The sequence below is a fragment of the Platichthys flesus genome, chromosome 6, assembly GCF_949316205.1.
Source record: "Platichthys flesus chromosome 6, fPlaFle2.1, whole genome shotgun sequence".
Classification (NCBI taxonomy): Eukaryota; Metazoa; Chordata; class Actinopteri; order Pleuronectiformes; family Pleuronectidae; genus Platichthys; species Platichthys flesus.
Window position 1 is genome coordinate 19,397,458 of NC_084950.1, and position 14,076 is coordinate 19,411,533.

The 14,076-nt window shown below is 39.8% G+C and overlaps 1 protein-coding gene across 1 annotated transcript; it reads left to right on the plus strand.

Annotated features, from left to right (window-relative positions):
- The first annotated feature begins 4,003 nt into the window (after window positions 1-4,003).
- Window positions 4,004-13,528, plus strand: LOC133955840 (rhombotin-1-like). Its single transcript, XM_062390876.1, has 5 exons — window positions 4,004-4,381; window positions 5,276-5,489; window positions 9,050-9,175; window positions 9,508-9,616; window positions 12,883-13,528. The coding sequence occupies exons 1-4, from the start codon at window positions 4,360-4,362 to the stop codon at window positions 9,611-9,613; spliced, it is 468 nt and encodes a 155-aa protein (XP_062246860.1). The 5' UTR covers window positions 4,004-4,359; the 3' UTR covers window positions 9,614-9,616; window positions 12,883-13,528.
- Window positions 13,529-14,076: the final 548 nt, after the last annotated feature.

Genomic DNA, 14,076 nt, shown 5'->3' on the forward strand with positions numbered 1-14,076 from the left:
GTAGATACTCTGCTCTGAAATTGTTCAGAGAAACTCTTCAGAGCCATCTTTTTGATTCAGATGTAAAGTTATGAAACGACTTAGCCTAAACTGAAAGCCATAAACATTATGCTTAATCATATATATCCTTAACTACATAAAACAACACAACCTAATGTGATGATCTAAGCCAGTGGCATCCTTCTGCCTCACTCTTTTAAACAGACTCACATGTGAAAGCAGTTTGATCTGTCAGTTTGCTTGGTAATACTTTACATATGGAGACTGTCTCTTGATTCAAAGAAGCATTAAAACCCTTTAGAGTCATTATGTCAGAATGTAGAGTCTGATCTGTGTACAAGATGCATCTGTTAAATTATACACTTAAATATTATGGAAAAACCATGAGCACATCATAAAGGGAAACACCATAACAAATGCATAAAGTAACAACAATTTAATTTAAAGTCCAGGTTGAAAAATGCATGTGTGACTGAAACATAATAATTACATAATTTTAGATTTTATTTTCTTCTAAAATCAATCAATCATTTTTATTCATTCATCAAATTTTTAAAGACATATCAATATATTTTATAGTTAAAGTCTTCAGATTTCTTCTTTTGTCTGACCGTCAATCCTATCAGTTATCATGATCAATCTAGTAAATAATAATCAATCAACTAGTATTAAAATTTGAATTATGTATTATAAGCTCTAGTGATATAATAGTGTTAGGAGAGATGCCATAAAGTAAAGCAGCCATGGGTCAATAAAAATTATACTATTGTCCTAGAGCAAAACCATAAGAATTACCAGTGAATCAATTTTACTACAATTCTGTGTATTAACATCTTAAGAAAGATAATAAGAAAAAAAACTACAAAGCTTCAATGGTAGATCCATGACATAGAGTAGAACCACGACACCATAAGTCCTGAATATTACAGACACACTGAAGATAAAAGCATGTATAAAAATAAAAGTAGCTGTAAAGTGATATATATATATTAGACCCACCAGACACTGCAAGGCCTCATAAGAATATTAAAAAAACCATAGATTTAACGTAATGGTTCTTAAACCCATAGAGCTTGTTACTACACTGCAACTTTGGGAATAAAAACAGTACAAAGTGCGGTAAGGCCATTATTTAAAGTTAATATTGAGCTCCAAGGACATATTATTGGTCCCAGTAGATAGATTATTGGAGCAATATAATGATTTTTCATTGGGGGGGATTTCAAGGCCAGTACTGAGCCCGGTCTATAAACAACATGGCAGCCTGCTTTCAAATAGATCATCCGGCCCTAAATCCTCCTCATTAAAAGTTGTGGCATAAACAACTGTTCTAACATGGCCTCTGGATCAGGTCACACTAATTAACCAGCACCATCGACCGACTCTTCCCTCATTATCCGCCCTCTCATCCGATCGCATGTAGGCCGTCAAGACAGCTAACGATCAACAGACTAATTAATCAGCTGATGAGGTGCAAGTGAAGCTCCAGGTTCCCTCTTCATTTGCGAGGCACTTGGGAGCTAATTAGTTCAATTATTAATGCATCTAATTAAATAATATCTCTGGGTTATCATGGTTACAGTCTGGTCCTCCATGGGCTGTGGTGATGGATGGCTCCGCGGTGCATTAGACCCCTCCTGTCCTTTACTTTGACATACAGCAACTCCCATGCAACGGCTGGCGCGCACTAAACATTACAGTCTATTCACAGGCTCAGCCCCCATTAGGCTAATTGTGCTAAAAGCAGTCTGTGGCTGACATTAAAGGTGAGCTGTTGTTAGGGCTCTAATTAGCAGCCTGTGAAAATAGGAAGCCTTTTTGGCCATCTGCTGCGGCTCGCCTGGCCCGCCGTGTCCTCCGTGTGAAAAGGGCAGAGACAAATTTAGAAGATATTTTGTGGAAGGGCTGTTTGTCAGACATAAAGGCCTGGTCACAGGGAGCACATCTCATACTGTAACAGCTGAATTTCGAGGAGGGAACTGGGCTACTAGAAGACCTCCGCAATTTGTCGCTGAAACCACTTTTCTGAGCAGAAGAAGATAACCAGTGTTATTTTGACTGAGAACCAACTTTCCACCATTTGCATGCATTCATTAATTTATTTGCCAAATGTAAAACGTAGGATGTCAGTCACATTTCAACTGTTGTTTCTTAGGATTACACAAAAACTATGAAATCATTTTCCATGAAAACATTTTAAAGGTTGTAATATGACCCAAGAAAGAACTCGTTACATTTGATGCAGATCCTAGTAAAAGAGTTGGATCTAGTGAGTTTAAATGTGTTTTCATTATGGGTCTGTTGGGCCTTGGAGGTAAGCAGTCTAATAAGTATCATTCTGGTTTCATTTGGGATTAAACACATGCACAAGTAATGGAATTCCCATCAGCCCCGCCTGTACTTTGTGTTTAGGGCTAATAAAATTAGAAGGTGAACCATGTTTCCCTCTATTACCAGAATTAGACTTATATTTTCCATGACAGCTGAGCAGTCCAGAACTCCTCCCCAAATGTGGTCCTTGGGTTGTGACTGTTTAATCCTGAAGTTTCCTTGCTTAATAATGACCTTTCAAGCTCAGATTTTCCATTATGTTTCTTTGCCAGATCATTTACAGCAAGCAAGACATCATGTTACGGTCGAATGATAACAAAAGGGTTGAGAGAAACAATGACCAAAGCATATAAAAACATGTTATTTGCTATGTTATCGATAATTGCACTGTCTTTCCATTCACCCACAAGCAAAGAGCTTGACTGATGGTGACAGAGCTGGAACTCCCAGCAGGTAACATCACTGCAAGGGGGGAAGGTTGTTTGCTCCGATCTCTGGACTAGGCGGGAAAAAAAAGATAAACAAGTGACAGTTAAATATGCAAGCCTTTATGACATGCAGTGGATTTGTGCTTATTTAGTATGAAACACAGAATGAAGCTGATGGTAGGCCCACTGGTTTGTGGTTTTATGCACCTCTGTATTATCAATCACCATTTGTGCATAATCTGGTACAATATGGTAACTCATTTAACACAGCACCGACAGCACTACTCCCATTTACCAGTGCCGAGGTATCCTTGAACAAAGTCCCTTGTGGTGCCAGCTATAGTGGCGTGTTTATGGGGCAGCACCTGAAGTCTGCGTCAACTACAACCAGCTGTGTGGAAGAGGGTGCGTTTGCAAGGTTAAAAACATACTCTCCTCTTTCGCTTTCAATCTTTTCATGTGTGCAGCGCAGGGACCACACACTAAATATCCACATAAAACCAGTAACAACTGTTAATGGTGTGGCTGGTTGGGGTTGTAGGCTCTTTGGTGTATATATACCATGCAGGTGGCTATAGTTCCTACAAAAACCAGAATGTTCGTCAAGCAAATGGATTGTGATCCTTCGTTTCATGGTTATATGCATCACAATAGGCTTTTATAATCATACATTATTAATGGCTCATTCATAAAACCAGTACTTACACCTTTTAGACTCTTTAAGCTAATGCTGCAATACTGTGTACTTTCACCCTCACCTCGGCTATTATTACTTTTTCACGTAAAAATAAAACACACTGAATACATATATGTCACACGCACGTACACAAACTCACGCGTGCACGTGCACGCGCCTGGAAAGGGGAGGCTTACATCTGTGGTGGTAGTGCTGCACACACACACACACACACACACACACACACACACTCACACACAGCTTTACAGGGCGCCCCGGAGATAATTGGTGTCCTTGGAGTTGAATAAGCTCATTCTAAAACACCTCAGGCCCGAGCTGTCCTGGTGTGTATTGAATAATTGATTCGGAGAGGGAGAGGAGGCGCTTCCTATCAGATCCGAGCATAATGACTTTATATAATTAGCACGCAGCGTTGAAAGAGCCGTTTGACTGTGGGAGTTTTTTTGCAGAGAGAGGAGGAGGAGGAGTGGGAGGAGGAGGAGGAGGGAGCAGTGTGCAGGTCCAGTGTGAGCCGAGCAGCTTCATTCTCATTTGAGGGGAGCAGCCGCAGCCTAAGTGCGCACATACAGAAATGCTTATGCACTGACATCAGCTGAGATAAAGCGCAGCCTGCTCCTGATCTGAGGACAGCAAGGTGATAAACCCGGGGACGCACTTCTCATCCGTCCACGTTTGGATGGATGGTTTTTACGCACGGAGAGCGACTCTGTCTCTGATTCTTCTCTCGTTTTCTTCGAGAACTATGAGGAGCGGAGCTGCGAGTTTGAGGGACTCCTGCTTGTGATTCACAGAGAGTCGCAGGAAAGAAGCTCAGGGTTGGTTGGGAAGGAGAAGAAGAATTAAAACAAGAAGAAGGAGTCTGTTTTTTCTCCTGCTGTTGGACTCTTCTCGTTTTCTAGAGGGATGGTGCTGGACAAGGAGGAGAGTGAGTGTAAAGATACATTTCTGCTGAACTCATACATACTTAGCACTCAGTGGCCAGTTTATTTGGTACACATGTACAATGTAATTCAGTCTAATATAAGTGCTTTGCCATAGTCTTGGTGACACTGAGTATATTTACGTAAACTATGGCATAACTGCTGGGCCATAGGGAAATTAACACCTTTGAAAGTGTTAATTTCACTATGGACCAGCAGTGATGCCATAGTTTACGTAAATATACTCAAAGGTGTTTCTAAGATTCAGCCCAGCTCATAGTTGTTGACAGACGGGACATATACTTAGTAAGAGTGATAAACATCTAATTTACACACTAGAATGTCAATAAAGATCATTTAATTTGTTGACTTGCTATACAGCCCATACAGGTGTATCTAATAAAGTGGTTACTGGCTGTATATGTGTATGTTTCCCTACCTCTGAAGAAAGGCAGAAGGAAGGGGTTTGAGGAGTAGGGAGGTTGTGTACCACTCTGCAGAGGACAGATGTTTTCAAGTGAAACTTGAAAAGTTATGGAGATACTTTTGTATGTAATTATACCTTACTGTGTTTGAGACATCTCACCTTTACGTATTCTGACAGGGGATGTGTAGTTATTGTTGCATCTAAAGTGTCCCAACTCATCATTTTAAGAAGGGTAGAACTATAACAGTTACCCTAGTGACATGTAGTATGTACATAACTGTAGCCTAGATAAATAATCAAACATTTATTTTATCATCTTACATCTCATGCGACATTGAAAACATTATGCCTTTTATATTATTCTTCTCTTAGGTTCTTAGAAATTCAATTCTGGACTTCAGTTATGTTGACAAGCTCTCACATCCCTCTTTCTCTGTTTTCGTCTGTCTACCTGCTGGACGTCTCCTGCCAGGTGTGTCTCTTGTGTCCCTCCAGTCCAGAGAGAAGCCGAGGGGCTGCGCCGGCTGCAACGGCAAGATCCGAGACCGCTTCATGCTGCAGGCGCTGGACAGGTACTGGCATGAAGACTGTCTGAAGTGTGCCTGCTGTGACTGCCACCTGGGCCGCATGGGCTCCACCCTATACACCCGGGCCAACCTCATCCTCTGCCGCAGGGACTACCTGAGGTAACCTTTACCTTTCTACAGGTGCATCAAGATGAAATGGAAAATAATTGGGTGCAAGATGCAGCTTCGGAACAAATCATGGGGTCGAGTGCAGAATTTGCAGTGTACAATCAATAGCGAGATCAATACTGTAAAAGATGAAAAGTGCTTGTTGAAGCAGATTGCTGTGACTATAGATCCACACAGGGTCCAAGTAAAAGAGCTTGGTTTGATAATGGAGGTTATCAAGGAAGCTGTTGGAACAGAGATGTTAGCTTCAATCTGCATGAAGGCCTCCCATTGGCAGCCCAGTGGAAATTAAAAAAAAGTCACATATAATGACAACACTAAACAATAAAGCTTTCAATCAAAAACACTGCAGAAGGTTAAACTGTTCAAAATCTCAAATGCTATGGACTGTTCAGGGATGTTTTTACCCCTAACTTGGCCTCATTGTCAGGTTTCTGAGAAATAGCAAATATCACATCAATGAATAAATGCACTTGGAGTTTTACCCTCTTAGTCGTGCTACTAAAGTCTGCTTTAAATCAACATGTTATAACTGCACTTATGTTAATCACACATTTTTCCTGCTTCTTCTCTACTTGAAAATAGTTCATCCCCTGCAGGGACATGTTTTTGGCCATCCATGTATTAAAAACACAATTATTACATTCCTAAAAATGTGATCTGGCTTGAAGAAGAGTTGATGCAACAGTGCACTGTGAGTTTACACAGTCTGGACTAAAACTGAGCTGTTTTAGTGAACAGTAACGGAAGATAGTTCAGCCTGTTTCCAGTTAAAGGACTCAAACCCACAACAGTGCAGTTTGGGGACGATGATTGCTCAAGTTTCTCCTTATATCACATAGTTTACAGTGAAAAGAGAAAGAAACTGGTGAAATTGGAATAAAACAACGAAGGAAACAGACAAGAAAGTTCAGTACAACAATTTCAGGATGTTCAGAAATGGTATCGTAGTATAGTTTTATAATTTACTGCCTTCAAATTGTGCTTTGTTTATGACATAGGAAGTCGGCAGAGGCTAACCAATGGGCAAGCTAACAGTAACGTAATCCCTAAAAAAAATCAATTATCAACATTTTCCCTAAGACGTTTAATAAAATTAGAAACAAAAACGCTGTACAATATATTACAACGAATGAACTTATCCAATGAAGAATTGGTATTTCTGGAAATCACAGCAAACACGTCACAACCCTTGAATTCCGATCTTTCAGGAAAGTCTGAGGTTTGAAATGGTGAATACCACAAGTGCAGACTCCTCACATGACCATGTTAAGCACAACCCCATCAGAGGGCACCATTTATGTCTTGTCAGGACCAAGTAACAGAATCACATTTTATCCCATAAAAGTGGATTTTACTTAGTTTAACGTACTTAATTAAATGAAAACAACTTGTAATTATTAATTTGTAAGGTATATGGTTCGTAGTGAATTTAATGAAACCAGGCTAGCTGTTTACCTCTATTTCCAGTCTCTGTGCTAAACTAAGCTAATCCCCGGCTGTTAGCAGTGTCAGCCACATGTTCAGTGGTATTACATCAATTAAAGATCAATTAATTCAGATTCAACCCTTCAGATAGAAATACATACTTTCGATTGTGTTAATATGTCACGTTTAAAATCCTCTATCGCGAGGCTCTTCAAGAACTGACCTTTACTTTAATGCAATATACAATATATTTCAGGAAGGGTTTAAATAAACTTAGATTTTAAACATCGTTCCACTTCAACAATCTTTAGAGCTTGAATCTTAAAGTTTCTATGTTCTATCCAAACTAGGATTTGGCTCCGTCGGCTCCTCTGAGGGTTATATACCCTTCGTTTTCTTGCCCGTAGTAATGACGTCTGGTGTCAGGTCAGCAGGAGAACTCCTGATATCTCAGCCACATTGCTGAACTCATGTGTTAGTCTCATGTACAATCCAGCTGGATTTGGTTGGAGTTAAGTCTCTCATTAGCTGCGCTGCACTTAAGAGACCAAAACCCCTTTTGACAGTTAAATTGGCTAGATTGCCTCCTGTTTTCCTCATCATTGTGAGGCTGCAGACCGAAAGCCTTTGAAGAGCAGGATTAAAACCATGTGATTTCTTTTAATTGGCCCATTAGTAGAGAATTAGCATTGAGCTCCACGGCCTCGTTAAGGAGGGGGAAAGACCCACCAGGTGCCTGTTCACGACTCGGGCTCGTTAGATCAGAACATTCTGTTAATTAGGCGTCGCTTTTGTTCCCGAGTTGTTAGTCACTCGTTTGATGACATTTTCCACTTATGGTCCGAGGCTGTGGGATACACACTCTTGATGCTTTTCCTGCCACCTTCTGTCGTTTTTGAATCTCAAGCCTCCTTTTTCTATTTGGCCTCTAATGAGATATGGAAATCGGCGACGGTCACTTATACCGTCACGTGTGGCGGACTCTCAGGGAGCCATTTGTTCGTTCTTTTAGAGGTGAATGAGAGGTGAAGCAATTTGTGGCCGGTCAGCTCTGAGTCACCGATTATTAAAAACAACGCAGGGTTTGTTCCCAGGTAGGTTGAGGACAAAGTTCAAATGCTGTCACATAAATCGTTAGTTTTGGGAAAGAGTGATAAATGAACTCACAGATTCCTGCATGTTATGTCATTACAACGTCCTGCTGGGCAGAAAAACAACATTCCTCTGGTCCTTAAAGCCAAGTGACAGAGCCGTATAAATCGTGACATTTTCATGTCAGTGAATCTCCATTTTCTCTTTCAGCAATTGGCATCTTGAAGTAGTGATCCAAGTTAAATCACTTTATGAAAGATTTTAAATTGAATGTGCTGCACTCTCACTTTATTTAAGTAAATACAGGAGCGACATAAGTGTTGTTTTGTATAAATAGAGAGGAAATTGTAGTCATGCTGCATTAAGAAATGTATACATACAGTATGTACATAATTCAAAGATGGCAAACAGCAAATGATTTGATGATAGTGATGTTATTGTTGTACAGTCAAATTCAAACTTGATTTACTTTATAGAATGAATAGGTCTCATAATACTATACATGCATCCTAAAATAAAGAAAAAAACAAGAGAATTAAATAATGGTAAAAAATACCAAAGGTTTGACCTCTTTAGCAATAGTGTGATAATCATGTCAAAGTAAATCAGTACTTAAATTTAACATCATTAATATCTCCAGCTGTTCATTAACACAGGAAGACAAATATGAAGAAACTATTGAGGCGACATTAGCTGGCTGATTCAAGATTCTGATGTGCTCAGAAATTCCTCCTCAGGAATTACAGGGATGATGAGAATGTTTTTTTTCTACATGGCTGCTTGTATTTATGGTCTGTACCATAAGTTGTGAGTGCTGCATTAGTTTGTAATAGAGCAGCAGCAGCCAGCAATAATATGTAGGAAGCCCAGTGTAGTATACAATAGTGTTCATGAGCAGATTCAGGGAGTTGTTGAACTACTTTTGAGGCTCTTTCATTTTTTAGTTTCTTTTACCCTTCATACAGCCGTGTGAAATGTGTCTGAGTGTGCCCTGACTCCAGGTCTGCTTGTTGCCCTCTGTGTGTCTGCAGGCTCTTCGGGGTGACGGGGAACTGTGCAGCCTGCAGTAAGATGATCCCTGCTTTTGAAATGGTGATGAGAGCCAGGGACAACGTCTACCATTTAGATTGCTTCGCCTGTCAGCTCTGCCGCCAGAGGTAAGATTAGGGGAGCAATTAGCCAGGGTGATCAAATTCAGTCGACGGTGGTTTACTGGTGAGCTCACTGGTCATCATGAGACTATTACCACTGCATTGTAATCAGACCATGGTGAAATGCACTGCCCAGTTTAAAGCCTCAAGGGGTTAAGGGCTTTCTATATAACTTGGACGGTTAATCAGGCGGTGATCATGCAAGATTAATTTTCTGATTATCATAGCAGTGGATGTATTCTGAAAATATGCCTGAAATGCTTCTCTGGGGCCTCATGATTTACTTCAGCTCCAGCAAGAACTAAGACCCAGTTCCATATTTTTATTCCTCTCTGCAGATTTTGCGTGGGAGACAAGTTTTTCCTCAAGAACAACATGATCCTGTGCCAGCTGGACTATGAAGGAGGCCATCTTAATGGCAGCACTGAGAGGCAGCCTCACTAAGAGGTAATATTCTGACGATGATAAATTACAGCTCCAGACAGCTGCTCTGACAGTTTGAACTAAACCATGCACCCTGATATCTGGGAGGTATACAAGTGAACTCCCCAGCTCATCGTGTATATGACCACATGCACACACATGAATCCTTGCCAAGATATGTTGTAGCATATTGTCTTTGAAAACCTCTGCATTACGTCACATTGAGCACGGATGAATGATATACATGTGGTGAGTTTTTAGGGCAGCTAATAAAATGGATTGACGTCTGATAATACATGTTGTGTTGTTGCCAACTCGGCGAACCACATAGTTCAAACTGATGTATCAGGTTTTATTTGAAACATATAGTCCGTTTTTGTTTAACATTACATCTCTGAAATATTTTACCAGACAGCATCTGAAAACCCTGATGGGTTTGTAGGATCCAAAGGCACTGAAACTCTGCAGAAATTAACCACAACCCGGAAAATAATTACATATTTCACTGCAGAAAAGCCGTCACACAATGAAGAGCTTCAAATACACCATTATTCTTAATCTTAACATCAGACAGTGACTCCTTCCATTGACACTCCACATTTATCATATTTTGCTCCAATGAAATTGTGGTCACAAGCCTTCTCTGCTTAGAGCAAATGATGAATCAGAGTTAAACTGAACTCCATAAGGTTTTTTTCTTACAAAATGAAGATCAAGTATTATTATTAATGTGGCGTGGTGGCATAGCTCTCTTTTCTCTTCTGAGAAATGGTTGCATTTACAGAGAAAGGCTGTAAATCATTCCAGAGGCAATTAAAGGAGACACAGGATGCTTTTTTAGTTTGTCTTTCCTTCAGTGAGTTTTCCTTCAGTGAGTTTATAGTTTTTTATAAAATCATGTGACAGCACTGTGCTCCAAATTAGCATAATAAACACAGTGGCTATTCTAACATCAAAACCAAGTAAAGCAAGAGTGGGAGCCAACATTTCCTATGTGTGCTGGAAGTGGTTGACCTATCCATCAGAGTCTTAAAGAGACAGGATCTAAAACAAAGTGTTTCAGGCAGAGGCTGAAAAGAGGAGCTGCAGGATTGCACAGGCTGAGAAAAGTGAAGTGTTTTCTGAACATTACAGCATGTAAACCTTTTCAATCAATGACCGAAACTAAAATGATTAACTTGAATTTGAACAGAATATATATAATTAACAAAAGGCAGTTAATATTTTCTGCTACGACATCAAGTGCGTTACCTCATCACTTAACAACATATATGCTGTGTGCTGCTGTGGTTGCAACACAATGATGGTGGATTATTGAGGGTGAGCTGTTTGTCTAGAGAAAGATGAGCTCATCAACAATACATCCCAGGCAGAGTGTCACATGATTTTACTGAATCACATGTTTCTAGCTTCCTCCTCTGTGCCAGTTGACGGGTTTGTGAGCAGCGGTCCACTGTGAGGGAAGATTTTGGAGGAAGGTTGAAAGCAAGTGCAGCAAATACCATAGAACCCACAGTTATGAAGGTTTTAGGGTTTTGTCCATTGCCGAAACGTTCCCTGAAGCCACAAGCAACACAACCAATCATTATAATCCAGCTGTACAACTACAGGTCATTCAATTCACTGCACTTCACTGGACACTTTTACTTTTGGTTTCAAGTCATCCAGGGTTCATCCTGAAACAACCTTTAGAGATTTTTTTTTAATTTTTCAAAATAAAAGTCCTGACCATGTTAGAAGATAGTTCATTTACGTTTGGATTTTCATTCACACCATTTTTTTCATTTATGGGTGAACTATCCCTTTAAGACGTGACCCTTTAAGACGTGACCAACCCTGAAAGCTTTAGTTGCCTTTATTGTTACTAAAGGTATTGAGTTATTGTCAGATGTTTGTTTGACGCTGAGTGTGTTACAATGGGACTCTACTTTAGAAATGTAGTCCCAACATGCAAATTTTGATCTAATGGCTACAGTGAAGATGTTTTGGCCACCAGATGCTGCTGTATTTAAAATAAATACTGCACAGATGCATTTGTCAATGCCAGTTACTCCAACTCTGACTATAGACAACATGACAATCTAAAAGAAAAAGGGGGAAACAATTATTAATAGTTATATGCTAATTGTCTTAATTGCAGAGTGTTTGACTACAGGAAGTAGTGCTGATTGTGGCCACATCAGTTTGTATAAAAGTGATGACATTTCCCTCGGTGTGCAGAAACATAATTATACCTTATAAATACTGTGCTACAATGTATGCAACAGCATGCACACATGTGGACAGGTAGATATAAATATGCCAGGGTCTGTGTAGAGAGCATAAAACAGGGAGCAGGCCCAGCAGGGAAAAAAAAGATAAACTCAAACTGTTCAAGAAAAAACAAGGCAGGAAAAAAAACAAACTGAGAGCACCGGAGAGAAAACTGGCAAGAGGCTAAGACCGTAACCAAACAGACAACTGGACAAAGAGAGAACTGAGGACTTGACTTAAATACAAACTGGACTGATGACAAAATACAGACATGTGGCACAGGAAAAACAGGTGAAACACATCAAGGCAACAAAACTGGAGGGAAACACACAAAGGCAGGAAGTAAAGAGAACACAAATGAGAGATGAGAATTTCAAACTAAAACAGGAAACACAGAATGAAACACAAACCTTAACACAAGAATGAAAACCAAGACAAGGAAACATAGGTGAAAGTAAGCTAGAGTTCGACAACTACATAGGATCATACCGTGAACAGAAGCAATTAGTGTCTTCATTGGGGCGTATTGGGCCAATGTTGTAGCAGTATTATTAGTTTGTGTTTAGAGAGTTGTGTGTGTGTGTGTGTGTGTGTTTGTGTGTATTTTTTTTGGGGGGGGGGAGGGATTAACTCAAATTGTGTGTGATCAGAGTGATGAAGGAACATGTCACTCATTGTGGCTCGCTGATGTGTTCATGCTGTTTGGACAACAGCAGAGCTTTGTGGCCCTGAGGAAGGATATTGCTAGATAGTTAATTGTAGGAAAAATAAAAAATACTGCCATGCTCCAAATATATGACCCATCTGAAATGGTTGCATGACATACAAAACTGTGAGTTTTCTGTTGACTTGTCTTTGAAATAGAGTAGAATTTAAATCAGCTTTAGAAATTAATAAATCACACAACAAGTTATTCACAAATCTTGACCGTAATTTCTTTCAAGACAAATACACTCTGTTGCTCAACCACAGTTTGCGATGTCTAAAACCACACACAGTGACCTGGAGCTGTTTTTTGTTTTCTTCTCTCTTTGCAGATCAGAGCTGGACGACTGTGAACAGTAGTTTGCTGTTTCAGACTGAACCCCCTGATGGGACACGTTTCCAGCAGCTCATGGTTGAACTCTCTATGATGGAGCTGCACTGTAACCAGCCTGAACACGGATGTTCCAGATGAAACCGACCCAGATGGATTAATGAAACTAAGAGGACAATATTTTCCAGAGCACTTGATGTGGACTGGAATGGTTCTGCCCCCCTTTTTGTACATTCACAAAAATAGACTGAACTTATATTTGCAAATAGAGTCAGTTGCTCCAAAGCTGAAACACTAGACGAATGGAGTGAAGCCAGTCAGGCCACACATAGCATCAACCAAGTCATCCATTAGAGGAAAGTCCCGAGTTCCCAGTGATTGTCCAATCATTCTGCCTCCTCTCACTGAGCTGTGTTTTTGTGGTGAACTCCACCCTTCTGGCATGAAGGACGACCCAAATCAGACTGAAACATATTTGCAAATACAGTTTGGTTCAGCTCAACAAACTTTGGAGTATCAGCTGTTTTATCTCTCCGCTTCTCGACTCTGAAGGCTCGAGTGGGACTTCTAACCCGCTGTAGCCTTATTTCAACTCTGGTCTCAAAGTGTTATTTTTTTGCCATGATTAATAAAAGATAATTTTAATATCCGTTTGTGTGGTCATTATTTATGCTTTGACATGAGGGAGGAAACCATTTAATAAAGAGGAACAGACTTGTCACATCATTTAGTGAGAAACCAGTCTAGTGAACCAAAGCTTTGGAAAAGTTTATTGGAAATATTTTAAAAGGAAAACTGTGTGAGGAAAAAAAACAAAAATACCTGTCTATTTGTTTGTTTGTTGATAAGTTGGTTTGTTTTTTCCAAGCACGAGAAACGACATGATATTTTGCAGTAGGATAAAGTAGGTCAGGGTAGAACCTGTTCAATTTAGGTGTGGATCCAGGAATTTGTATCCTATAACTAAAAGTGGGGAAATTCTTAAAAGCTTTGACTTAATAGATGGGAAATTTCCCAGTTAAAGTCATTAAGTGGATTAAACCCTGATATTCCAGATTTTTGCTTTATTATTAAAACAAAACGCACGTGGCTTCCAAATGAATTGAGTTTGTTATTTGTGGAACGTGGACTCATGAAACGGTTTGTAAGATATCATACTAAAAGTAATGTCCAAGCTGGATCAAATCTGTCCAAT

Bases quoted from the DNA above. Each gene is read 5' to 3' on its own strand.
- LOC133955840 (XM_062390876.1), top strand. From the start codon at position 4,360: ATGGTGCTGGACAAGGAGGAGA. The intron at 5,490-9,049 runs GTAACCTTTACC...GTGTGTCTGCAG, and splicing joins TGCCGCAGGGACTACCTGAG to GCTCTTCGGGGTGACGGGGA. The intron at 9,176-9,507 runs GTAAGATTAGGG...TCCTCTCTGCAG, and splicing joins TGTCAGCTCTGCCGCCAGAG to ATTTTGCGTGGGAGACAAGT.